Source organism: Argentina silus (assembly GCF_951799395.1).
Source record: "Argentina silus genome assembly, chromosome: 5".
In the NCBI taxonomy this organism is placed as follows: Eukaryota; Metazoa; Chordata; class Actinopteri; order Argentiniformes; family Argentinidae; genus Argentina; species Argentina silus.
The window spans coordinates 2,675,584-2,703,550 of NC_139659.1; the positions used below are offsets into that span (position 1 = coordinate 2,675,584).

At 47.1% G+C, this 27,967-nt stretch overlaps 2 protein-coding genes across 3 annotated transcripts in view; one reads left to right on the forward strand and one right to left on the reverse strand.

Moving 5' to 3' along the window:
• uhrf2 (ubiquitin like with PHD and ring finger domains 2) overlaps positions 1-15,943 on the reverse strand; it is a 29,979-nt gene extending 14,036 nt beyond the window's left edge. Inside the window, exons 1-3 of one of the 2 annotated variants that reach the window (XM_083670233.1) lie at positions 15,626-15,943; positions 6,542-6,976; positions 2,415-2,743 (exon numbers count right to left, since the gene is read on the reverse strand). In XM_083670233.1, coding sequence (XP_083526359.1) covers positions 2,415-2,743; positions 6,542-6,976; positions 15,626-15,778 — 917 coding nt within the window. In that variant the 5' untranslated portion in view covers positions 15,779-15,943. The remainder of the gene's footprint in view (positions 1-2,414; positions 2,744-6,541; positions 6,977-15,625) is intronic. The other variant, XM_083670234.1, reaches the window with a different exon arrangement.
• A 1,411-nt stretch (positions 15,944-17,354) lies between these two features.
• Positions 17,355-27,922, forward strand: brd10 (bromodomain containing 10). Its single transcript, XM_083669939.1, has 8 exons — positions 17,355-18,800; positions 18,994-19,194; positions 19,534-21,044; positions 21,691-21,764; positions 22,179-22,268; positions 22,850-22,965; positions 23,141-23,331; positions 23,451-27,922. Exons 1-8 carry the CDS (start codon positions 18,127-18,129, stop codon positions 27,095-27,097), a joined length of 6,504 nt encoding a protein of 2,167 aa, XP_083526065.1. The 5' UTR covers positions 17,355-18,126; the 3' UTR covers positions 27,098-27,922.
• The last annotated feature ends 45 nt before the right edge of the window (positions 27,923-27,967 follow it).

Below are 27,967 nucleotides of genomic sequence, written 5' to 3' on the forward strand. Positions count from 1 at the left end.
ATTGGCTGCAAAATGAAGCATCATCATTTATGCATTTCTGGTGAATAAAGTCGCCCCGTGGCGTTCTAGAATGTTGACAATATGGGCGGCTTCATTCACCCCCGGCACTAACTGAGATAAATGAGTAGTATTGATTCTCATTGGACAGTACCAAAGCTCTTTGGTCACAGTTAGCCACGTTAACGATAAAACAATTGAAATACATGAAAGGGATACTTTACTCCAAAATCATTTCCAAGCCTCTTTCTCTGATTAGTTCACCGTTGCTATGGTCCCACATCATCATTACTTTCTGCATTCAAGTCTTATAGATTTCCTAATATCCTTATATTTACTTCCTGTAAAAGTGTGGTGAAAATGATGCGTTAATATAAGCTTGTCAGTGGATATCTATACAGCTTGTAAGTAATGATCATTTGGGACCATAATTAATGGTGGACTGATGAGAAATATACTCTAAAATGAGCAGCGCATTCGAGTAACGATAATGAAAATCAATTTGTGCGGCTGCATTTGAGAACAGAGAAGTGGAAGGAAGTGGTGTTAAAATGGCTTAATAATGTGGCTTTGTCTGCAATAACATAATACTTCTGTTCCCTTTCTATAATGACATAATCCGATTATTGCATTATCTCCACTTGTCTATGCTCTCCAGGTTTTGTTCTTGGAAGTACTCGCATTTGTTGGGCCAAAAGCTGGACCACAATAAGCCAGATCTGAGACGTTTGTCACGGTAACACGTTGCCAAAATTGCAGAGGATTCTCCGTCATTAAAGCCAGGGTTTTGAGCCTCATTAGGTTCTTAGAAATGACTCCAGAATTTCCATGCGAAACAGGTGGTTTCATTTCAGACTAGCTGTTTTTCTCCCTCAAATTATACAGGACAGGGAGCCTCGGGAAACCAATCATAACCACAACACAGAGGAGATCAACCCGCTCTCACAAACAGCAGAGAACATGGGAAGGCAGATTGTGCAGTTAGCAATTAGAAGAAGAAAAAAAGAGCAAGAGGGGGGAAAAAAAACAAAATGGCGCTTGGGCTCAGGGTCATACAATTAGTTATTTTTCCCTTCCTAGCGAAACATGGCCAATGGCTAGGATTGGCAGCGCCAGCGCCAGCAGTGTTTGCACCGAGGCGGGCCGGCACCGCCTCTCCTGTGATGCGTTCGAATCGAACAGAGCTCAATTTTAGGCAGCAATTAGAGTAGAGGAGATGGGGGGGGGGGGGGCGAGGCTGGGGGTGGTGTGGAAGTATCGCTTCTGAGAACTCCTGCGGTTACCATGGAAACGGCTCCTTCTGAATGAATTTGCAAAAAAAAAAAAAAGATGACTCCAAATTGTAGCATAGCTACTACCCCCGCCTCCTCCATTCCCCCTTTCGCTGCAGGCAGAAATCAGGGGCTGCGGTTTTTAAACAAGCGACCACCCCGACCCCCTTTCCTCTGAACTGAACCCAAGGGGTTGTGGGTTCACATCCTTAACACGGTATTTCACCATGCAGGATGCGGGGTGATTTTTTTGCCTAATTGTGCAAGTAAAAGAGCAGAACAACATGCTGCATTGATACGTTGCAGATGTTCGATTCGCATGTGAAACCGTCCCACCACACCGACCACCAACAAACTTCTCGTTGTGATTTGAGGCCATGCAAGTAAATACCGTAGAAATTCATTATCTAATCAGATTCCCAACTGAGCTCCCCATCCTTCATCAACAGATAGGAGGACAGCAGATTCCTATTTACCTTCAAGCTATTTACTTTATCCTATTGTTCTTGCTCTGTGAAGACGGCTGTCAAGAGTCTGATATTATGTGGGTTGGACGCGGCATGTGGATTCAAAGTCTCATCCCTTTTTTGTCATGGATATCTGAGAGGAAATGACCTTTGACCTCCCTCTGAATTGCTCCCTGGGTCTTAAATCAACAGGCTAGTGTGGAGAAGAGTTAAGGCTCTTTAATTAGAGCTGGGGCTTTTGTTTCACTGGTGAAATGTCACTGAGTGGTGTGTGGGGGGGGGGGGGGTGGCACTTGGTAAATCACCCCCTGCACACAATATCAAATGGCACAGCCCTACAGAAGGGGGTATCATGTTAAACATACAGCTACTAACATGCCATGCAAACCCCTTCACCCCCATCTGAACCCATTACCCCTGTCTACACAGCACTGGCTTACAGGACTTCTCCTCACCAACCTACTAGAATACACCCCATCCCACAACAAACCCTACTACGACCATCATGTGATCATCATCCATCTGACAGAAACCAAATGGATAGAAATTCAGGAAAGCAAAACCTGAGGAAAAAATAGGATCAGTTGTGGTTGAGCCAAAAAGAAGAAGGAGAAATCCTCAGTTAGGATGGGGTCCTAGCAGGGACAAGCCAAGCCCCCTTTCTGCCAGGTTCACTTACTCGTCATATTTGATATGATAAGTGACCTCCTCCTCTTTGTCTTTCTCTGTGGCTGTAGCTGTGCCTGTGGCCGTGGCTGTGGCCGTGCAGTCTGTTTGAGAGGTGGAGGGCCCATTGTCCGAGTTTAACACAGAATTCCCATTATTGTCCAGGGAGGGTTGGCTTTGCTCCGACTCCAGCTTGCCGTTAGTCCTTTTGCTCGGCCTGCCAACCTTGCCCCCCGTTGGCGCCTTGGGGTTCTGTCCCTTTGGGGCGCGCGTGACGTTGTCGATGCAGGCCTCGAACCAGGCGCCGATGCTGACGTCTCTGCAGTCCACCAACTCGTTAATCTGGAGATTCAAAAAAACAGCAGCAAGTTAGATCACATTTAACGGACTGGCTCAACTGATATCAAGAGAGCAGCTGGCCGGTGTGTGTGTGATAAAAACCAATCTGTCTTTATCAAGATCAAGTTATACAAAGGGGAATGACAATGCACCAGACGCATGGGATATCTTACAAGATAAAACGATGACACGATATTGAATATTGGCTCCCACTGGGATCTAAAAGAAGGATATTGTGTGAACATGTGTTGTAATATGCATGAAGGGGAATATCAGAAGGGGCAGTGAACTTTTTATTTTATTTATTTTTCTATGAATGGTTGAGTTAATCATTAGCGACAGAAGGAGAGTGACACCCTATTGGATGTCTCTCTGTGACCCTGTGTTTGGCTAGTTAAAGGGGAAGTTCACACAAAGTCCATTTTCATGTGTATTTCTGGTCAATCCATGGTGCGTACGGTCTCCAACTGTATCATCACTTTTTGTGCAGCTCCATCACAGCTATCGGAACACGAGGTCTGTGTTTACTTCCTAAGAAGGTGTCATACCAAGCCTTTTTGCACTCTGACCCTACCAGTGATTCCCAGAGAGCAGCACGTGTTAAGCTCTTGGTTGTTCAACAGAAGGGACTCGCGTGGGAGGGGGGAGGGGAATCTTGGGAGTTGTAGGAATTGACTCAAATTGGAAATTTGGAACATCTGCACTCATACATTTTTTGCGAACGTGTCTACTATTGACTAACTAGAACCAACAAATCCACTGGATTACAGGATAAAATTCTGCTTTAAATAATATTAACTGCAATAAAATACTGCATCCAGGCTCTGTATGCTTGAAATGCAGGGAACCAGGCAGCTACCTCGCACAGCAGGGTTAGGGCCAGGAGACTGGGAGGGGGAAGCGTTAACGGAAGATATCTGAGCCTAGTGATATTTACAATGTGCATCATAGCTACCATTATGGAGATTTTCTATTCCGCCTCTGTGTCCACAAACACTAATAACCAACCAACCGACATTCCAGAGGTGTGACATATCAACCCTGACCGGGTAGCTAACTCCATTACAAAAACAAACCGTGAATAAGAGGCCACTGACGTTCAGTCTCGTATGACGATGATAATAATGTGTTAGCCTAAATGTCATGATACAGTAGCTAGGCTAGGCTAGGCTAGGCTAGGCTATGAGGGCTCTCCAGTGTGAAAGCATCCCACAAGTCTAAAGGGAGATCCTGGGTCCTTCACATGTCTGGAGGAGGAGCAGGGAGAGCCTGTAGACACTAGCTTCATGTGCTGATGTTATCAGCTGCAGGAGGGAGACAGTGGAGGAGTTTACACCTTCAGAGCTCCACAGGGAACGCATCGCTGCCAGGGACTAACTACTCTCTTTGAGGATAGATTTAGGCTAAACCTGGGTGCGCTGCATTAAAACGGTGTGAACCTGCACCTGATAACACCTGATAACAAACAGGCTTCGACACACAGTCCATGTTTCTGTACCTCAGAAGACAGTAGCACCAATAGTAAGGAAGCCTTTTGGTCTGCTTCTACACTAGACAGGCCTCGGCCTACAGTCACCGCTGCTGTACACGAGACGCCGCGCTCTGCTCTTGCTTCTCCGTCGACACAGGGTGAAATCAATTGCTGCTCATCTCCTCAGCCATCTCTACGCTGGTAAATAGCTTGGGCCTGTGTTCAGCCAAGAGACTCTCTACACATGTTCCAGGTCCAGCAAATATCGGTGTGCCGGTGCCAGGGCCAGTGCCAGCATGTCTTTTTCTCAGAGCTAAGCTCTGGGTATAGTGTGTCATTTGGCAAATCTGCCTGGCATCCGTAGCCTAAGCTCCACTGCTATGCTGCGTGTGCAGAGTGTCAGGCCTGCCACTAACGTGTGGGACAGGGCGAAGAACAAGGCCTTCTATATGCATGACAGAAGATGGGGACGGCGGGGGGGCGCTCAGTGGCGTAGCACACTAATGCGCTTACCACGTAATCGCAAGGTTCCTGGTTCGATTCCGACCCTCGACCTATCTTGCATGTCATCCCGCCTCTCTCTCTCTCTCCCGTCCTTCCTGTCAACCTCTACTGCCTCTATCCGAATAAAGCAGAAATGCCCTAAAAAAAACATATTAAAAAAAAAAAAAAAAAAAAAAAAGAAGAAGATGGAGGCGGCACTAAGGTCAACATTATCGCGGCTTCTGTTCCTGCGAGGGAATGTATTTGTAGTAATACAAATACATACATAAAAGGCACATGCATTAGCTTCCATGGCACGAAAACAAAGACGCAAGGAACCTGATCTCGGTCCGCATCGCATTATGGAAACAGAGAGGACTGTTCTTCAGCGCCACGGGCCGGTCAGAGCCACTCTCATACCCAGCTTCAAAGAGGTCACCTTCCATAGCATGGGGCCAGGCATGATTTAAATGGGAAACTTGAGTACAGAAAAAACAACCTCCCGTTTAAATCAAAAACAACCTCCCCTTTAAATCAAAAACGGATTTCGGAATAGCTTCTACCCGCAGGCCATAACACTGCTCACCCCCCCCCCCCCTCCAGATCTACACATCAGGACCCCCCCCCACCCCCACCCCCACCCCCACCCTCCAGTTCAGCGACATTCTCCACTCTCTCCTGCTGCTGTACAATTGCTTATGTTATTGTTTTTATTATTTATTTATCGCGTACAATTACATTGTTGTTAAATGATTGTCGTACTGTTGAAGAGCTAGCTTGCCCCAAGCATTTCTCTACGCTGAATACCCTGTATCCTATGTAATGACAAATAAACATTGAATTGAATGTTATAACATACATGCTTCCCTGACAGACGACACAAGAAGGAGAGTTCATGTCCAGTAACAACCCCTAGCCTTCACTCCCCTACACACACGTATAGATCTGGAAGGAATGGGGATCGGTATAAGCAAGACGGAAACAATTCCCCCTAGCATGTCAGAGGGAAAAGTGGATCTATTGCCTACTCGCTACTATCCTGCTTATACCTATCCAACAGCTCTAAGATTGTTCCAGGACAGGGCCGTTAGGGACGAGGCCAGCCAGCCAGCCAGCCAGCCAGCCAGCCAGCCAACCAGCCAGCCAGCCAGACGGCCAGTCTCAGCTCCCAGATAGACAGACGGACAGTCAGACGGACAGTCAGTCAGTCAGTCAGACGACCAGCCAACAGATGGCCAGCCAGTCAGCCAGCCAGCCAGTCAGAGAGACAGAGAGACAGAGAGCCGGGCAGACAGCCGTCCAGACAGACAAACAGCCAGCAAGCCGGCCAGAAAACAGCCAGCCAGCCGGCCAGACAGACAGATAGACTGACAGATAGTTAGAGACAGTCAGACAGCCAGACACGGTCCTGGCACCCATACTGGACCTGCTACAGGAGCTAAACGCCCCTCAGCGCTGTGTCAGCCGGTCGCTATGGCGATGGAACACGAAACACACCGTGAGTGAGACAGGGCTGCCAGTTGAAACGACCACAGGCATGCGTGTCCAAACCACAGCAATGCACGAGAGGGAGGGGGGGGGGAATGGGGGGGAGGCGACATTCTCATGATCAACTGGCGTGCCATCAAGGAAACGAACAACCAACCAAACAAACGTCACTATCTCCTCCTGTGACCGGCCAGCGAAACCGATGGGGCTAGACAAAGCCACAGATTAGGGCTCAGCCAAACCATTTAAGACCGATAATAATAACCTTGAAGGTTCATGTGACCTGGCCAACTCCAGGAATCTCACCGCGCCTAATGCTGCGGCCCTGGGAGGACAGACCGGAAGGTTCCCTTGCTCACCTTGTACACGCCGAGGCCGGGGTCCACCAGGACGGGACGTGTGGAGGTGGACGGCTGGTTGTCCAACGGTGGGCTGGAGGACTTGGACCTGTTGTTGTTCTTGTTGTTGGTGGTGGTGGTGGTGGTGGTGTTGGTGGTGGTGGTGTCACTTGTGGTACCGGTGCTGGCCGTGGTTTTCTTGTTGTTGTTGTTGTTGTTGTTGTTGTTGACGGTGGTGGTGGTGGTGGGGACCGCTGTGGTGGGCGGGGAGGGGACAGTGGTGGTGGGGGTGGGGGCGGTGGTGGTGGGGGGTGGGGGTGCGGTGGTACAGTCCATGGCTTCACACTCCTCCTTGGGGACCGGGCTGTCAGAAGGGTCCGTCTGGGAGCGGATGAGCAGCTGCACAATGTCATTCAGACCCACGTTGTAGTCAAACAGTGTCTGGCCATCTTCCATCTGAAAAACCACAATGGACAGGACAGACACACACGCACGCACGCACGCACACGCACACACACACACACACACACACACACACGCACACACACACACACACACACGCACACACACACGCACACACACACACACACGCACACAGGTTAGGCAGCCATTTGTATCACCGTTTTTTATGTGGTAAGCGCCGTCAGACAAATAAGCCAAGCTGCTTGTCAAGGGCAAACAAAGAGCACGGCAGAAAGACAGATTTCCACCGCTGCGCTGCATTACAAAAGACTGTGCTGATGCACACCAGAGAGATCTGAGACCTAAACACTGACAGCACACACCTCACGGCCAAAGCTCTGCATATGCACCAGGATTGTTGTTGTTGTTGTTGTTGTTATAACAATAACAAATGTTCTAGTTGTTGCTACAACGACACCGACCGCCTTAAATTCCTCTTTTATCATTCAGCATTCCATCATGACGATGTACGGGGGGGAGCGGCGGTGCTTGGAAAAAACACCACTAAAAATGAAACGAGAAATCTGATTTCATTGTTGTGACAAGACGAATCGCTCAATACCATTCGCTCAAAGCAAAACATGTGAATGGAGGAATAGCGTACAGGTTCAGGTTTACATTTCTCTCCACAAAGTCCCCCAATGGCCCAATATTCTGGAAGTCGGAAACATTTATAAACATTTTTTTTTTTTAAAACTGCTCTGCTTTCCACTGCGTTTTTCCTCAAATAAATAAATAAATGAATAATTCTGAGGAAAGGGGGGGTGGGGGGGGAACTGGGTTGCTATGGCAACCAATACAGAACCCCCCCCCACCCTTATATACTCTACACACACACACACACACACACACACTCTCTCTCGGTCTCTGTCTTTGCCCCCCCCCCCCTCTTTCCGATGGTGTTGCGCATTACCACAGTCATGGTCCGTGTCAGAAAATGGCTTCGCTTGGAGCGAGAGCCTCGTCACAGAGACACAGCATTTCAATAACACCGTTTACGTCATTCTACTTCCACGAACACTCTCAACGATTCACAAACAGATTGAGAGCTTAGAGAGCGAGAGCATCTTCTCCTCAGAACCCCAGCGACCGCTCCACTACTAACTCTCCATTGTGTTGGAGAAACAATCATGGCCGCCTCCGTTCCCCTCCGTGTTATCGATGAGGAGAGCAACTCGGGAGCTCAGTGACAGAGAGCGCAGTTTCCCCATCCCTCCTTTTTATTAAACACTACGCCGGTTGCCGTAGTCACCTGTCCTTCTGTCTGGTTGCCTGTAGCCGTGTGGACAGGCAGACACAATCCTGGACAAAGACAGCCTCTCACACACACAGACACACACACACAGACACACAGACACACACACACACACACACACACACACACACACACACACACACACACACACACACACACACACACACACCAATTCATCTAATATGCTGGGAGAAATATTTAATGTCATGCATGGAATCCAATAATGCAGCGTATTTTAGCTGCTAGACCTGTCACAAGGAGAGTCAATTACCATTCGTATAATCTCTTCTTCGCCGGAGAGCTGGACTGGCACCTCTTCAGCATCAAGTTTTATAGTCTCCTTAGGCTATGACGAGAAGAATATTTCAAACAAGGGGACCAGAATCCATAACGTCTGGTGTTATGTAAATGTTTCGAGAAATTCTGAATTGAAGGACAAACATCAAACAGACCCATCAAACCATAAGTGAATCATAAGATAATGCAGACTCGGGTATTTTCATTCCAACTCACAAAAGGTTTAATCCAATCAATTCCTTCCAGGGAGAAAATCTGCAGTACAATACAGAAGAACGGTCATCTGCCGGATTAACTAGGGAATACTTAAGTGGCGAAATATTTTGAAAGCAGTCAAAACCAACCACATGTGGCAAGGCAGCCGATCAGATTCTGTGTGTGTGTGTGTGCGTGTGTGTGTGTGTCTATATATATTATTTGGTTAGAGAGCAATTACCACCGCGGTCAAACTAATTCCTGAACTGTGTTTGCCTGAGATCACATGTCAGCTGGACGCCCTTTGAAAGACTAATTTCTCATCATCACAAGCATTCAGACGGTGACGCACAAACCTTAAGTAAAAACAGCATGAGATGCTGTTGCTTTCTGCGCTGGCAAGACTTCAGCAACACATTTTGAATATGTAATTATAAACGGCTCTTTTGCCATATGAATGCATAATTCGTTGATGGCCCCTTTATTAGGATACGGAAACCTAATCTACTCCAGGTGGGCGGGTGGGTGGGTGGGGGGAGGGAGGAGGGGGGGGGGACATTACACCAAGCCAAGTCTGGTGAATTCAATTAGATTTAAGATGTGGCTGACAGGCACGGCGTGACATCCATCAATGGGTTTGAACACGACAGAGAAATGGGCTGTCAAGGGGGGAATGACATGGTTACCATTATAGCCATTGGTTTCAATGGTATCAATGGGTAAAACAATGGGGTCTTTATCTTTCGATGCCAACATAGTGAATTGGGTTAAGCATTATTAGCATTAAGACCACCTGGCTGCGACAGATCTCCACCGGGGGAATAAAGACGCGGAAGACGTCTCTGTATGCCGAGCATTTCCAAGCATGAACGATTCATAAATTGTCGTTGTCCCACTTCTAGGAATCACGCTTGGTTTTCGTGGACATACATATCCATCCAAGGGTGTGGGTAAGTGTGTGTGTGTGTGTGTGTGTGTGTGTGTGTGTGTGTGTGCGTGTGTGTGTATTTTTCATGAGTGAGTGAGCAGGCTGGTGGTGTGTGACCATTTCCCTAATGTAACAAAGGTGCAAGAAACCAAACTAGTAGAGCTGGTGAGACAAAGCTGCGGAGCATGGCGGGCAGGGAATTGTGGGATAGGGCAGGAAACGCCCTACACCGCTCAACCAGACAGTGCTCTCCGCTCCCCCCCCACCCCCTCCCCCTCCCCCCCTACCGCCCGCCAGAGAGGGGAGCCATAGAAAAAAGAAAATAGGTCACATTTCTAATCAACAGCGAACACCCCCAAGCAGCCCAAAACACTGACATGGGACTTGTCTACCAAACTATGTTCCTTTATTTATTCAAACACACACACACACACACACACACACACACACACACACACACAAACACACTCTTCCTTCAACAGATTCCATTCTTCATCTGCAGTAATTGTGAGGACAGGAGTGGGCTCAGCTCGCCCCTGGTCCACCGCTGCATTCGGAAAGCAAAACCCTGCATTTCTGACAAATCTGTAGAGTGGTAATAACCTATCATTACAAACAACTGCTGGGGCACGTATCCTGTATTAAAATTAAGCCGGCGTAAGCTGCAAGATGTTGAAGGAACCATAAACAAAATACCTCCTCCGAAGCTAGTACCGTCCAGCTCCACAGCATGTAACGTTATTTTTCCATTTAGGGAAAGTGGTCTAGCCATAGGCTGTAGTATGTGTTTATCCATGCAGTAGGTACGTGGTTACTTAATGAATACAGTAGCCCAGTGGTTCCCAAACTTTTAACAGTCATGTACCCCCTGTCGGTTATTTTGTAGCCTAATTGATATTCTATGAACATTATCCCTTATATATTAGACATTGTGATAATGCTATTCTGTTGGATAGGGTGCATGCATTTATTTTTGGTACTGGGACTGCAGTCGGCTATTCAACAGGACTGTTTGGGAAGGTAAATCACAGATTTATTTCACGTACCCCCTAGATCGATCCACGTACCCCCGGGGGTACCCGTACCCCACTTTGACAATAGTGGCAGTAGCCTATATACAAATCTTTTTTTTATTTTATTTTATTTTTTATTTTTTTACACAAGTTAAAAATATCATGAGATCTTCCTTCATGGTGCTAATATGCCTTAGTATGAATATCATAACCTGCCCTAATTCATTCATTCATTCATTCTTTCTTTCAAGAGTATCAATGTACAGTACTATCAATGTCTGTAGGATACAGATCTAGATAAAAACCCCCACAGGACCACATAGAGGTCTTGGCCCTTTGAGAGCCATTTGACAGAATTTGGACATCGGCACTATCTAGGTGAAAGGGCAAGAGGGCTGAAAAGATAGGCCAGGCCATAGTGCCGCACCTGAAGTGACAAAAGCCCTGATTCCCCCCCCCCCTCCCTCCCCCCTCCCTCCCCGTCACAGCACGGCCCTCTGTCCCTCCCCCCTCCCTCCCCGTCACAGCACGGCCCTCTGTCCCAAAACCACACCAAGGCTAACAAATGTGACTCTTATTCTGACACAAGTACTAGACGGCACAGGTCAACATCAACTGCCATCAACTGCCATCAACTGCCATCAACTGCCATCCACTGCTGCTGCTGTTTGAACAGCACACTGCCTGGTTCTGATATCCTCAACGCTGTTGAGGGTCAAGGCCCTGTGAGATTAGGAAAGTACACACAGGGGAGGCTGGTGGAGGTGGAAATCGGAGGACGGGCTCATTGTAATGCATGGGATGGGATGGGATGGAATGAGGAATGGTCTCAAACGCGTGTGGAATGGTAAATCAAAACATCGATGCCATTCCTCATTCCATTCCACGTGTGTTTGAGACCGTTCCTCATTCCATTCCACGCATTACAATGAGGCCGTCCTCCGATTTCTACCTCCACTGAAGAACACATAGGAGAGAGCTCCTCTGTAAAACGCCTGTACCTACAGTAACATGAGCAGCATAGGGACTAAGCTGCAGCTCAGCCCAGCCCGGCCATTTCCCATTTAAATGTCGTCGAAACCCGTCAGCGCGACGCCCTTGGAGAAAGGGAGAGAGAAAGCGGCCGTATGACCTCGAGGTAAACACCTCCAAGCAGACAAGAGAAGCCCTGACACTAGACTCCTGCGGACCGCCCTCCCTGTCAAACAGGCCCCAGACCACGGCCCGGCCCTCAGGAGGAGGGAGCAGGGCGGGTCCGCACACGAGGCTGCAGGCCACTTTGTTTGTCTGCTCCCAGAGAGCCCGGACCACGCCACAGTGCCTCCCACGTAGAGAAGCAGAAGACGCCGTGATTTTACTCACAGACTTTTGTGACAATGGCGATAAAGACAAAAACGTGATAGAATATTTTTTTTTCTACTGTCTTTGAAGGAAAGAGAGAAAAAAAAAATGAAAAAATGAATAGATATTTGATTACAGGCTTTTTGAATATTTGGGGGGGCTTATATTACACGGTGTGGGGGTATGATGTCATCTTGATCAACTGACACTGAAAAATATAGCTTGTTAAATTTTTCACATGAGACGAGTTTGTATTACTGCAAGTGGTGCCCTCGTCAATAAACAGAGGGATGTGAAGCTGCCTCAGCACCAATGGCTTATCAATGGCTTAGCTTCACAACAGACGAGAAGTGAATTACTCCCTGACCTTCAAACAAACAACACACTGAGCAAAGCTCGCCAACAGACAGGGAGCACAATTCAAAAAAAGAGAGCCAATCAAAAGCCGAGAGAACAGTGCTCAGCGTAGGAGGTCCGGTCAGCAGAGTGTGCTGTTTTTGTGTGAGACGTGACGCTTTGCTTTGAAAGAGAAACACAACAGTGAATGCATAGGTAAGTAGAGGTTCACCACAGACTTGCATACCTCTACGGTCTCTCTAACATTGGCCCTTCAAACAACATGGGCGCGCAGAGCCGCGAACCAGAGCTGTATGCGCAGTTTATAAAAGAAAAAAAAAAAAAGAAAGAAAAATAAATATATAAATATATTTTTAAAAAGACGCCATTTTGAAAGAGATTCTAAAAATCCTCCTGGCAACATATTCCAACAGCGTGAGGGCTGTGAGTGGCTCATTCTTCAAATGACTTCACACGTGGAAATCCCCCTCCCTGCCCGGCCTGCTTTCCTACGAAGCAGAGGAAACACAGGACTTACTAGTACAGTACCAGGCCCGAGCACAATCAGCACGGCAAGCCGCGCGGGAAGTGACTGCTCGTGGTGGGGGGAGGAAGGGGGAGGGGGAGGGGGCAGGGGGAGGGAGTGAAGGTGCAAATCATAGGCTAACCCTCAGAAGCGTATTAGTACACAGGTATTCAAAAGCTTAATAAAGGAAGATTGGGAGGAGGAGGGGGGGGGTAAACAATCCCCACGTGAAAGAGAGAGAGAGAGAGAAATATTGTTTCCATAGGCAGCGACGCAGAGACGACACGGTGAAGGAAGTTGAAACCTCCTCAGGTGTAGTCGTAGACATTATCTTGTGTGAAAGCAAATTATGTGCAGGTCTTTTGTTGAGTATGTTAGGGTGAGCAATCCGGGAGTCCGGTGCTTTCCTTCAACAGAAACACATCGAGGATTCCTCATTCAAAATGGCTGACACCTCATGCTGTACTGCACAATGTTATAACGCATTGACATTCCGGGCAATATAATCGTTCCCCAAGCATGGGCAATCACACAACCATTTCCAATCCTCTTTCTGTATGCTCTGTTATGGAGCGTCGAAAAACGAGGTGAAAATACTCCCAAACCTAACCCATTTTACCTGCCTGAAATTCTGTTTCAGTTCATCTATTTTTAATTACACGGGAAACAGATTACATGTTTGATGCTGAGGTAGACCTCAGGATGGTTTAAATATCCTTAGAATTTTTTATTTTTTTAAAGGGCATGAGAAAAGACTGGAAGGTCTGATTAACCGTAAACGAAAACACAGATTATGTATTTTCTTCAAGGAGTGTCTGTTGAGTCATAATAGCCCGATATTCAGCACGCAGGGGTACAATGCTGAAGCAATTAGCTGGCTGACTAGAGCTTCTCGATTATGACAGAGATTACCGCCAATTATTGGTTGGAAACCGCTCACACACAGACATGGCCATAACAGGGCAGAACACAGCATGTCCTGCCAGAACACCATTGTTCATCTTAACTGCTGCCATTTTCAAATACAGGGATGGAAGGGCATGGAGTAACGTCTTTTCATGGTTCACTTGAATCATGACATTTCACACATTTCATGCATTACCAGCTGAAACTATACTCTCACTGTGCATTCTGTATTACAGTACAACATTTAGTTAGCCGTCCATAGGCCGACGACGGAAACAGCACTAGTCTTACTTGTATACCATTAATGACTGCATAAAAACGGTAGAATATTGTGGCAGACAGTGCATTGTTATGTCAAGAGAGAAGCTGCAAAACTAAACAATATTTCCATTAAGGCATATTTTAAATCACCTCTGAATGGTAAAGGGGATACAGCCCTGGTAAAGTGGGGTTTCACATCTAGGCTAAAATTTTTTGCCATATCTTCACAAACACAGACAATTATGACAGACAGTGATGAAAGTTTTAGAAGATATGCAAAGGCTCCTGGATGTAGGCCTAGTGTCGACATCTCATGTAGGGTATGACTAATTCTTCTGGAAATATGTAATGTTACACTGTAACATTATTTCATCGATGCCAAAAGGCTCACAAATACCTCCCATTGCCAACAGTTCCTGCCTTTAGGCCGACATACTGCAAAGACGGCTAATGCTCACCACTGAAGTCCCACAGGACCTCGTCTCAATCTGACAGACAATATTCCAATCTACAGTCAGTTTGTCTATGAGTTATCTTCATAAAGAACTGCAGGAACTATGTGAATGAACATTCCACTTGGATGAGATAAAATATTCACATTCACAACTCATGTCATGCCTGGATATCCAAGTGGCCTAACCACTGTGTTCATGGTGCCCTGACTATCCCCATAGTCTAACCACTGTGTTCCTGGTGCTCTGACTATAACCATGGCCTAACCACTGTGTTCCTGGTGCTCTGACTATCCCCATGGCCTAACCACTGTGTTCTTGATATTCTGACTATCCCCATAGTCTAACCACTGTGTCCCTGATATTCTGACTATCCCCATAGTCTAACCACTGTGTTCCTGATATTCTGACTATCCCCATAGTCTAACCACTGTGTTCCTGGTGCTCTGACGTCCAGAGTCGGACCAGCAGCGCGCAGGTGTAAACACAGCACTTGACTGGCCTGGATGGCACGTGGAGCTACGCACCCTCCTCGAGGCGTAAACAACATCATTATGACACGCAGCAGGTACACTAACTTCCATCAAAACACTGGGTCCGGACATGAGCCAAGAAACAACCACGATTTATGTGGTCCAATCATGTTTGCAACAAATTCGACTATTATTATTATTATTATTATTATTATTATTATTACAACACATTTGACCAGTTTGTGATAAAGGTCAAACAAACACAAAATCAACAACTGGTCATCGGTCATAATAACGTCCTGATTGATAATGTTATTTTATCACCTCGTGAGTCCTGAGGAAAAACTCTATGGGGCAGCAGTATCTGAAAAAGAGCGCGATATGCCCTTGTCAAATGTGTAAACAGATGCTATTTCACTGACACATTGTTGCGTTAGCTACAAATGTGGCAGGGTCTGTTGCAACAGTAGGTGCAGGATTGAGACGAGATGAATAAAGCACTAGCACAGTGCGTCCTCACTTCTTGCGCAAGAACTGTTGGCGAATTCCCATCAAAACAGGAAGCTCCACCGCTATGTAGAATGCACCTAAAGTCCTGCAACGTAGAAACACAAAAACAAACAACGGTAACGGTGGCCAGCGGTGACAGATAGCACTTACCTGTTTGCCCCGATAGAAAAGCCGTTGTTGTTCAGGGTTTACATTGAAGATCTCTTGGATTTTTAGTCGGAGAGACTCAATTTTTGTCAGTCTGGAAAGATCTTCAATGGTTCGTGTCTCCTTTCCGTCAATGGTCCGAATCTGAATCCACATCGTTCTACCGCCCAACAACCACTAAAAGGTTACAGAAATCTGTTTACAACAAATACGGGGGTTTGGGGGACAGGGGGATAAAAGGAAAATGTTCAGAGCTCCATAGCGCTTTCCTCTGCAGGGGAGAACGGTTCTTGCAGGAGGTGTCTCACATGGGGTCACGGCGCCAAGCAAATCTCGCGAAATAAAATTCAGTACAATTTACCATTAAAGACACAGGACTCTCTTTTTTTCTTTCTTTTTTTTGGAGGGGGCAAATTCAACGAAGGATGATGACCAAATTGCAATGTTATGTCCCTATTGTTTTTATTTTATTTCAGGCATTGGCCAGTTTTGTGAAATGAATGAACTTATATTTAATGTATATGACTGAAGGTTTAGCGGATCTCGCTACTCAATTTGATCAAATGCACACATGTATGAAATGGTATGGATAATATTCAAGTGCCGTATAGTTTTATTGTTGCCTGCATTTGTGTCCATGTGAGTACAGAGGGACATCAACTTGCGTTCTGCTACATATGGTTCTGATAAATCAGTGGTTCTGCGGTTGGTTGCAAGGACACAAAAGAACTGTTACGTGAAGGGGTCAAAGTTAGTGTCCGATGTCCGATACTGCAACGAACATGGAATACATTTAATGGAATTGAGACTCGGCCATAGAGTATAGGTTTCCTCGGTTCAACTCGTATTGGTCTCTAGCGCCATCTACTGGCCATACAATGATATATTTCTTTGTAGCTACTGTACAGGCACTGATGTGAGCTAGTTGGTCACTTACACTGATATGTCTCCTTAAATTACTCGTCAGTGGCAGTCTAACATGAATTAGACCTACATCGTGTTGTGCAAAAATAATATCACTGGAAAATTAGGAATAAGCAATAAGGAAATGAGGACATTTTGAGTGTTTTATTGAGGACTGGATGAGGAAGTGCAGCATCCCTCTGCTTAAAGGAGTCGCCGTTGACATAAGGGCTAGGCTGCGTGCTTGCTTGTCTAGAGATCATTTGAGTCACACAGTCAGCCTCATCACATCACAACAGCTCGACTATTCACGAAAGGGGCTCCATTGACCTGAGCAAAAAAAAAAAGTATACACAGCAATATTATTATGAAACCAAATAAAAATCTGTGACACGGACTTCTTACGTCAGGGTGCACATACATGCACGCACGTACAGGTTGGTTGGAAATAGCGTTCGGAACATTCTGCTGGAGACTCGCTCGTCCGTTCACTTACTAGTTGGAGAACTTGATGCAGGCTGCCCAGTTGCCGACGCTAGTTTACGAGCTAATGTGTGTACTTTTTAACCAGCTAGCCTTTCTTCGTAGAAATGTTAACAACTTAGATGTGAGTGAAGTTGCTAACCACTAGCTAGCTAGTTAGGTGGTTAGCCGGTTAGCCAGATGGATCTCTCTGATATATTTTAGTGTCGTGGGCTCGTCATCATAGCACAGATTATTTACCCAACTTTTCTATAAAGTCAACCTGAATACCGGTTTGTATTCTATGTCAAATCTGCGAATATTGCCACCTAGGTAACGCAGGCCTCGAGAATGGAAACAATGAGCTCTACGGATAGTCTGTGGCCATCCATAGCACCAGCTGCTGCTGCATTCAGAGGCTAGCTGCTAGCTAGCTCAGCTGTGTCCGTGAGACTGAAAGGAAGCGATCTGAAAAGCGCTGATTTAGAGGTATGATCGTACGAAGCTACGGCCTTGTATGGGATTTCGTGTGAATCACTCGTTGAACTTAACATTCGACTACACATTAGAAAACTTCCTAAACTAGCAAAGTCTGAGTTGGAAGCTAGCTAACTAACCAGACTTTGGTTTCTCTTCCAGATGGAATTGGGTGTCATTTGCTAGCAAGGCAACTAGCTAGCTAGCTAATATATAGTCCAAGAATCTATTATTAGCCAATGATTTCATAGTTTATGCACTTAATTTGTTTCAGTCCGATAGCTAGTAAACAGTGTGGGCAATACTGTCATCTTAGGTAGCTGCATATAGCCACATAATTAACGTTAGTTTAAGTATGTCTACCCATATAATATAGCTAATAGGTTAGCTCTGGAGTCAGTGGTGGAGTTGGCTACTTAGCTGCATAACTCCCACTGTTGTCATTTCAACTCAGTCTCACGTGCTGGTCAAAACAAGGACAGTCAGCTATCCCTGGTCTGCTCCTGTTCCACACACCGCAAGCTAGTTTGGTCACGCTATCAACAGGGTGTGCTGATGTTGTTATTGTAGTGCCTCACTAATAGTAAGCTACTCACTCGGCTTGCTAGTCAAGCATTAACCCCCATAGAACCCACTGTCTGCACAGTCTGCAGCCTTACAACATGAAAGTTCAGACTGAGACTTGTAACCGACCCAAGGTGCCACACAACAACGTCGTGGACCAGGATACGCCAGACAAAAAAGACAGCGGTCACTTATTCCTCCACAATCAAGGCTGTATGAATGAACCCGGCTCGGGATCCCAGCAGAATGTCCATATGATGGTGTCATCAGATTCTAAATGGCACAGCGCTGAATGCAACCGTCTGACTGAAGGGCTGAGCAATGGAACCTCCCTGGAGAATGTAATGTCCCACTGTAACACAAATGATCTTGCACTAAGAGATGGAGTACCTGAGATCTCAAACGAGCTGTCGTTGCCCGAGGTCTGTATCGCGGTAAACGACGAAGAGGATCTGAGCTATGAGTTACAGCAAGCCTATCGGATATTTCATGGCTTTCTTTTGGAAAAGCACAAAAGCATTACGGCTCCTTTTTTGCACCCCATTGGCCTTGAAGAGCACAGGGACAGGGGTCACGTCAAGCGGTCCATGTGTTTCAGAAGGATGGAGGAGAAGTTTGTCAGCCGGGAGTATGAAACAATCACAGAGTTTGTGGCCGACTTCAGGCTGATGTTGGAGAACTCCTACAGGCACCACGGTGTCGACCACTGGATTTCTAAACAGGCACAGAAGCTGGAAGTCATGCTTGAGCAGAAGTTGACATTGTTGTCAAGGTATGCCTAATTCTCATTCCGTTTAATTGATTGATTCATTAATCCCTGCATTTTAATCGCTGTTGTAGCCTAGTGCCTGGCTTTGCAACATTTTGGTGTTTTATTGTTTGATGCATTTGTTGTTGTTTGTATGATTGTGCACCCTCTGAATTGCTTCATTGCTTGATTCCTCTGAAACCGCTGTCTTAATCAGGACACTACGAGAGAAGACTTCTCTTGCAGTCACTTCAAAGGGACGCTTTGGGACTGAGGATGACAGAGGGACCCTGGGTACCTCTACGAGGCGTAGGTCTGTTCCTCGTAGTCTGGCCGCAATAACAGTCGGTGGAAATGAGTCCATCATGGTCCAGGCATTGAGGCTGGAGGAGCAGCAGAGAGTCAAGGAGGAGAAGCGGTAAGCTTGGGCTGAAGCACCCCTGTGCCTCAGGCTAAGGGCAGATGTTACCATTTTCTAGTCCCTAACTTGTTTATATCCATATTTTACTATGCATTTATAGCATAGCTACCATAAATGCTTGTGATAAATGTTTCTCATCTAAATCTAGCTTGTGTGTGTGTGTGTGTGTGTGTGTGCGTGCGCGTGCGTGCATATATATATATATATATATATATATATATATATATATATATACACACACACACACACAAATGTAAACACTCCCAACACATGGCTTCTATTGCTGACATATTTAAACATGTTGTGACAACATTAAACCTCCACTGTTGTTTGCAGGCAGCGGGAGCTGGATAAGAAAGAGGCAGAGGAGACCTCGGCCAAGGAGGTGGAGGAGTGGGAACGCAGTCTTCTGGCCCAGGCAGCCCAGTGGCCCATGGAGACAATGTGGGAACTGCCAGCCATTGGTCACTTCCTCTGCCTTGCCCAGTCTGCGCTCAACCTCCCGGAGATTGTTTTCTTTGAGCTGGAGCGCTGCCTGCTGATGCCCCGCTGTAACACCTTCCTTGCCAAGATCATGAGCTCACTGCTGTGCCAGCCCCTGAGGAGAGCCACCTTGCACCGCCGCCCGGCCCTCTCCTACCGCCGCTGGGAGTCAGAGCTCCGGCAGAGGGTGCAGGGGTGGTATCGCACCGTGGGCGCGGCCGAAGAACAGAGGGCGCGCGCCGAGCAGCTTGGCCTCTCTCACCAGTTTTTCCGGGCGATGGGGGAGGTGAGCCCGCTGGAGGAGACGCCTTTCCATTTGTTGCCCTTCAACCAGCGTGTTTGGCTACTCAAGGCCTTGTGTGACAATGTGTATGACACCCAGAAGGAGGTGCAGGACGCCGTGCTGAGCCAGCCCATTCATGAGTGCCGCGAGTCCATCCTGGGATACGATGGAAAAGAGAATGCATACATCCACTTCCCCCACTTCTGCGGGGCAGACCTGCGGATATACTGCCAAGGTCCCAGTTTGCCCCCTGAGTTTCCCTTGCCGGTTATTAAGGTGAGGAAGGTGGAGCATGACGAAATGGAGGAGGACTCGGACGAGCAGAAGGAGCATCACCTTGTTTCTGTGGAAACCGAGGAGCACGACGGGGTTAAAGGGGAGAACGGCGGCAGTGGGATTATGCAATTTCACAGATGGGGACTGAAGGAGGACTCTGTGTCCGACATGGATGACGTTAAGGAGCCCAACCAGAAAATACTTATTAGCTCTCCTCTGTCACACGTCAAGGACATTGCCAGCAGGGGGAGTGTGAAGGAAGAGCCGTTAGAGGTGGAACACAGACCCCGAATGATGAAGGAAGAGGGGTCCGCATCGGGGTGTGTCAAGACAGAGTCGTGTGAGCCGTGTCTCAGCGTGGGAGAACACAGTTATACAGGCAGGTCACCTGCACGCCCTAGAACCACAGACAGTATAGTTGTACCAATGAGACAGACAGATGTCAACGTGAAGGTGGCCGGGGCACTCGCTGGGGGGCGAAGGTCCTGTCCGGAATGTACCACCAACGCGGGGATGAAGTCGGAGCATCGTCACTGTCACTGCGCCGCGGCCCTCATTAGAAGTCCGCTGTCCCCCGGCCACCCCCGCAAGGTGGACCTGACCGAGGGCAACATGGACGGCATCCAGATCAAGAAAAAGAAAAGGAAGAAAAAGAAAGTCAGGGAACTACGTGCAAGAAGTGGGCGGCAGCAGAGGCCAGACAGGACACGCCTCTGTCAGGCCAAGGCTGCCAAAACCACCCTCCAGAGAGCTGCTACGACCATGAAGAAGAAGGACAAGAGGAAGAAACGGAAGATGGGTGAAGGTGAGCACAAGGCATCCATACCAGCCCCCACATTGTGCCTCCACGCTTTTAAAGCCACAATCTGTTACTTGAAAACAACAAAAACATGAACCTGCTACTGAGGGATGGGGTTGGAGAAATGTTATCACACTCAAATTCATAGACAACACTCTGAATGTAAGGACTGACAGTGTATCAGAATCAGTATTATTTTATATTTTATATATTATTTGTATAAGTATATTTGCACATACAGGAAATAGACTTGGTGAGGTTGGTGCATGGGACATAAAAAACAACAATATATAAACAAAATATAAAATAATTACATCTACATGGGAGTTTTAAACATATCTTGAAGAATCAAGTGGTGTATTTGTTTACATTTCTGTTGTTTGTAAACATTGGAGTAAAACAGCCGTAGCCTATATTTTGGGTTATAAATTCTATTAAACTCGGCTTCACAAATTATGGATTGTGGCTTTAAGGTTGTGTGATGACACTCGATTATGGTCTAACAGATGGTTATCAATAACCAAACATTCCAATTTGAGCACCACTTGCAAAATAGGCTAATCTCCTTTTTTTGAGATTATCTTTACCTGTCTCATGAACTACCTTTATTCTTGATTTTTTTTCTCAGTCAAATAATCTTCTTCTTTGTTAGGTAAAAAGATTGAGTCCAAAAAAATGGCTTCAAAGAAACATAAACCACAATTCCCAGTTGAACCTGCATTTAAGGTAATCCTCCTATTTTGTTTTCAGTGCACTCATGTTAGGAATTGATATGCAGAATGAATTCAGTTATGTTGAATACAAACAGAACACCGTGTCCTCGAAGCCATATCTGGTTGCCATGTTTGGTTGAATGGGATCTTTATAGGTTGCTTCATCTGTTGAATCATTGCTTGCCGTTATTGAGTTGGAGAGAAAAGGCATGTTGTGGTTACTGGCTTGTTCTTGAAATATTTGTTCAGAGGCGATGCTTATCCATGAGAACTTGCCCACCTCGTCTTGACCCTGTTACAACCCCCTCTCCCCCCTCCCTCCCCCCCTCTCTCCTCCCCCCCCCGCCCTCTCCCCCTCCCTCTCCTCCCCCCTCTCCCCCTCCCTCTCCTCCCCCTCCCTCTCCCCCTGCCTCTCCTCCATGTGTAGTTGGTGTGCAGCAGTCTGGAGGAGCTGAGGGAACTCATCAGCAAGACTGAGGATGAGCTTGATGAGCTGGAGAGCACCAAAAAGCGATCGGTTAGTAAGGGAAAGACAACAACATCAGGGTTGCACGTTATTTCACAATGCAGAAATGGCTTGGTTTAATAACTACATTGTAAAATGGTAATAATACTGTAATAATAATTAATAACTTATGAAGTAGGTGTACTTATTTATGTTTGGTCAACATTCAAGAGTGGGTTGCCTTTATTCACCAGAAATGATGCTTCATTTTGTAGCCAATCAAAGTGTTGTTGCTAGGTGAACACCACATAAAACACTTGGAACTCTAGGTGGTGAGTGTTCCGGAATTCTTTGGCAGTTAGTGAGTTAAAACAAGCACAGCTAAGCAGCATTTGGAACCAGGCACCTGTTGCAATGACTTCCTTGAAGTAGTGAAGTGCTATTGCCAACTGAAGCTTATGGGGCTCATTATAATGTAAACCGATGCCTTTGTGTGTCAGTGTTACTTGTTGTGTACCGATACAAAGTTCTCATCTTGACCAAAGAAGATGACAAAATGACCAATCAACCTTGTATGGCCTTTATATCAGTGGGAGAATATTAATATATCTGCCTGACAGGTTTTGACAGCCTCTTGTGTGTTATGGTTGCAGGGAAGGTGTCTCTTCAGGAAAGAGGCAGTGAAAGATCTGCACATCACTCTCATAAGACTGCTCAACGAGCTCTCGCCATGGGAGCCCAAACTTGTCAAGGCCTTCCATAGGAACAGGTAAACACTGACGAGAAGCCTTTCATGCTAATGCGTTCTGTGAAGGGTGCATTGACAAGATTAGCTGCGTCTGGTCACAGGTGTTCTTTTTTTTTACAGACATGTCTAGCAAAACACGCCACTTTTAATGTCAATGCATTTCGTCGGTTCAATTCCATCTCGTCTAATCCCATAGGCTCCGTTTGAAAAAGGATTATGACGACTTCAAAAAGCATCCTGAGTATGATAACTTTGTCAGAGAGGAGTGGGTGGCAGACGATGGGGACAGAAGTACGGGGAAAGAAATCCACTCCTTCTCTGACACGACCAGATTGTCCTCGTCAGCCAATCAGGACCAGACATTTCATAGGCTCCTCTGGGCCGGAGGTAAACAGAATGCAATCGATACTGCTGAATACAATGCTGTTATTTATTTTGTCATTGTTGATTAAAACGGATACATACAGCGTGACTTTCTGTATTTTGTTGTTTGTTTGTTTTTGCAGAGGACTCAAATCAGCTGGGGATGGAAGCAGTAGGAGGCAGCTTAGTAACCAGACAGGAGATGTTGATCTCAAACGAGCACAGACCATCCACACGGGGCTTGAAGCGTCTGCAGAGCGGCATGGATGAGGACCCGAGCCTCGGCAAGAGAGGCAAGATCGGCTGTGAAGAGATGACAACTTCTCCTGAGGTGGAAATGAAGAGCAGATTCAGGGAATCGACTCCAGCCACACGGACCGGAGAAACTAGCCCAGTCATTCTGACCCCTACTACGGCGAGGAGCTTCAATCCCATCCCATCCCTGCTAGCTAAAAGTGTCGGAAATAAAGTGACCTTAATGAATAGGCCTGCTGCGTGTGTCATCAGTCATGTCGGTCAGGCACAAAGCAAGGCATGTGTCTCTCTTCAAGCAACCAAACCGTCAACACAAAGCTCTCAACAGTTACCACAACCAACGGCCACGCCTAAACAAACACAAACAACCGCGCCCACACCAAAGAGTCCCACACAGGTGGTCTACAAGATTCCTGAGGGAATGAGTCTAGTCAGGAAAGATGGCAGCCCTGTGAAGATTTCAGTACAACCAATCCTGGACCCGAAAACTGGAGAAAGGATAATGCAACAAGTGGTGATCTTGCCTAACAACTTGCTTATTCAAAAGTCTGAGGACAAGGTGCCCCAGCAGCCTAAGGGTGTCCCAATTTCAGCCCCCAAAGCATTCACTCCACTGGCCAGCTCTGGATTCACCATTCCTGACAACAGGATCCCCATCCAGCAAGTGGCACCTCTAAAGGATGCCCGTGGTGCCAGGACGCCCTCTCCCACTGTCTCCCCTAGACAACACACATCATTGACGCCAAACTTCAATGTTGTCCAAGCCCCTTGGCCCAAAGCGAGTGCTACTCAAAATGTCATACCAAATAGGTCACTCATCTCAAGTGCAGTCTCTACTGATCCCAGTAAACCTCCTGACTCCAAACAAGAGCTGAAGACCATATGCATCAGGGACTCGCAGTCTATTCTGGTCACTACTAGAGGGGGCAACACTGGTGTCGTCAAGGTCCAGACTTCTGACCAGAGTGGGACTGGGTTGTTACCGGCCAGCCCGGTCATCACCATCTCCCCACAGTTCAAAGCTTTCCTGGTGTCCAAGACCTCCCCTCCCGCTGCCTCCACAGTCCCGGCGGCCATGAGCTCAACCGTAGCCCAGTCACAACCTGCCCCCTGGTCCTCGTCACTTACCGCTGTACGCCAGCCTCCAATCACTGCCACCATTCCAATCGGCACAGGCCAGACGGTGGGCACCACGGTAGCCTATGCCTTAAACCAGGGCCACAATGTTTCATCCATAGGTGCTGCGTCAGCTAAAAGTGATCATAGCACAACTGCACAATCAACCATGACTGTTAACTCGCAGTTACCCGTTTGTCCTAAAAGCACTCTAGCTGTGTCTGCTACCCCTGTGATGAGCGGGGCGGGCGTCAGCCAGGCTTCTCTGTTGCAGTGCATCACCAAACCTGTTCTGAAAAGGGCCAGTCCAGATGAGAGGTCTCCGTTTACTAAGTTTATCCTGGTCAGTCCCTCCTCAAACATTACATCTGCATCCAAAGTCACCTCCACCACATGCCCCTCTGCTCTTCCGGGGTCACGGTTGATGTTCATTAGCCAAGCACCAGCTTCTGCCCCCTCCACAGGTAGCATTCCAAGCCAGACGTCAGTGTTTGGTGCCTCTACACAACCCCTGACCACGACAATACCTACTGAAGCAATGAAGATGGGATTCAACCTTGGCCAAGCCTTGGGCGGTACTAGCGTTGGGGCTTTGAATAAGGTCCAAAGCATCACTCTACCGTCAGGCTCTCAGATGAGGCTGCCACAGCAGTCCTCAAACCTCGGCAAGACTGTTTGTGCTCCTGCGCAGTCCGCTTTGAAAAGCACATCTGTTTCTCTCTCAGGCCCTCAAGCAACCACATCAAGTGGGCTGGTGTTTGTTAAAAGCGCCAATATTGTCACTAGCACCAGCCCCTCTATGAAAAGTGTTGGCCCAGTCAAGGCCAGTGGGACTACAGATGGCAAAACCCTCACGTTATCCTCTTTGCACACTGCACATATGCCTTCCACTTCACTTCTGACCACGTCTCAACTCCGGGGCATTCCTTCGTCCTCTGTGGTTCCCAACACGATCGGGCTGCCAAGGGGGGCATGCTCCACACAGGCTGTTGTGCCCCGTCCTGTTGGTAGCGTCGTACGGAACGACCCTTCTATGACAAGAGGATCAATTCCCAGCAACCCACAATCGCCTGTTCCAGTCCCCACACCACTAAGCCCCGTCAAAACAACAACATCCCTCACATCGGTAGCCCATCTTCCTCAGCCTCAGAACTCCCACAGGGTCAGCAGTACTACATATGCACAGGCGATAAACACTCCACTGTCTGCCCCCAGGGCCACACAGTCTTCCCCGGTACGTCTTGCTGCTAACACCGGTCCCGTCACCCCCGCCACCACCACTGTGCAGCAGAAGATTGTGATCAACACCACTGCTCCGCTGGCAGCCGGCACGCAGATTCTGCTCAACAACACCCGCTTTGTGGTCCCTCCTCAGGGCCTCGGGCCTGGCAGTCACGTTCTCATCATCTCCAGCCCGGCTGTGCCTATGGCAGCTCCACAGGGAGCCAGCCCAACAACGGGTGTCCCAAGAGGGCCTGTTGTACCTGCTACACCAGCTCTACCTGCACAAGTCCCAAGAATGGCCACACCAGGCATACAGCCTCAACAAGCAGCACTTAAATCTTCAGCACTATCCATTGCAAATGTTGTACCCTCCCTCCCTTTCGCTGTCCCTGGCCAAATGACTGCTGGCAGAGCTCCACTGTCAGTCAGCCGCAACTTTTCTCCACAAGCCTCACACCATCTCACTGCTCCTGCCCCCGTGAATGCTGCCATGGCTAAGATGGTGACAGCTCCTTTATCAACAGGTGGAGTGATGGGCACCTCGCTCTCCTATTTGCCAGGCGGCCACAGCACCACCCAAGTGGCAGGAAATGCACAGAACGCCATGCAGCAGGCTCCTTTGCATACAGGACTTGTGAACGCGTTACTCAAACCACAGCTGACGTCGGTTGTGCAACCAATCGGAGCAGTTGCCACACGGACGCAGGTGCTGTCGACAGTGGCTGTCCCACCAATAGGAAGTACTGTCTCCAGGATGCAGTCCTTGCCTGTTGCTACGGTTCCACCAATCGGGAGTGCCCTCACTGTCAAACAGGCTTGTCCAGTAGTAACTGTCTCTCCATCCAACAGTACAGTAATGATGACACAACCGCAGCCCATCAGGACGGTGATATCGTCAGAGACTATCCGCATGCCCGTTGTTTTATCCAATCCTCCGCAGATCCTGGGCAAGTCCCTTCTGCAGCTGCCTGCCCAGGTAGGGCAGACGAGCCCAACCACCAAGCTGCTGGTGAGTCCCGATGGTGCTGTTTTAAACACAGTTCGAGGTCCCGCCAACCCAGGCCTGCCACCGATGGCTAAGCCTTTGGCTACATTGATTGTCACTCCTAGCTCGACTGGGAGAGTGCTGCCTACCCTAACGACAGACAATTCCTCGCTGCCTACCCAGGCTGACAGAAGTGGACCTGTGAACTGAGATGGAAAGCCAGTAGTACCATATGTCTGTGATGACTCCGACAAATATTCCAGCTTGTGTTGTTCAATCTGGACAGCTAATAAAACATTGTTTGGTTGGGGGGTGGTGTAGTTGACAAACTGCTGGTTGATTTTTGTATTATTACTGCATATCTGAAAAGTGCTAAGCAGAGGGTGGATGTTTACTTGTGATGGTTTTCTATTTCTTGAAGCGAAAAGCTGTTGGGTTGCCTTCTGACGAGTTTAAAATATCGGTCTCGTAGATTTTTGAAACATTTTATGGCCAGTATAAAAGATGTTGTAAGTTGCCAGGTTGGCAGGGTAGACAAAAAGGATTTGAATGCGTTTGTAATACTTTTCATTGACAATAAATAATTCTTAAATGATATCCATTGAATTCCTTAGATTGGTACTACAATTGTTTTCTTCCATCAACCAAACTCTTAGAACCTTCTCTCTGACCTGTTGTAGTATGTTTTTTCTGATGTGTTGCCTACAAAAATGGGGGGGTGTCAGTGTCCAAATGTTATTACATTATTCTCTAAACAATTAGCGGAGAACCAAACTGGCATTTTACACGGTTGAAGTGCATAAAAAAAATGAAAGTAAAATGTTTTGAAGTTAGATTGTATTTATTTTTCCTACCATATAGATTTTTCAAAAATATTTAGTGGATACATTTTCATGGGATAATTGTGGACATTTCTGCATGGAAATAAATTATGCGACAGTCCTTCATAAACGTTTTGTGGTGTTCATTTTATTAGGCCTTTGATTAAAAAAAAAAATCAAATGTTTTTTATTGAAATAAATCTGCTGAATTGTATAGAGGAATAACCATTCAATCGTTTCAAATCTAACTGAAATAAGC

Excerpts from the sequence above, each read along its gene's own strand:
- brd10 (XM_083669939.1), top strand. The coding sequence starts at position 18,127 with ATGAAAGTTCAGACTGAGACTTGTAACCGACCCAAGGTGCCACACAAC. Across the intron at positions 18,801-18,993 it reads AAGTTGACATTGTTGTCAAG|GACACTACGAGAGAAGACTT; the intron begins GTATGCCTAATT and ends TGTCTTAATCAG. Across the intron at positions 21,765-22,178 it reads CAGTTGAACCTGCATTTAAG|TTGGTGTGCAGCAGTCTGGA; the intron begins GTAATCCTCCTA and ends CTCCATGTGTAG.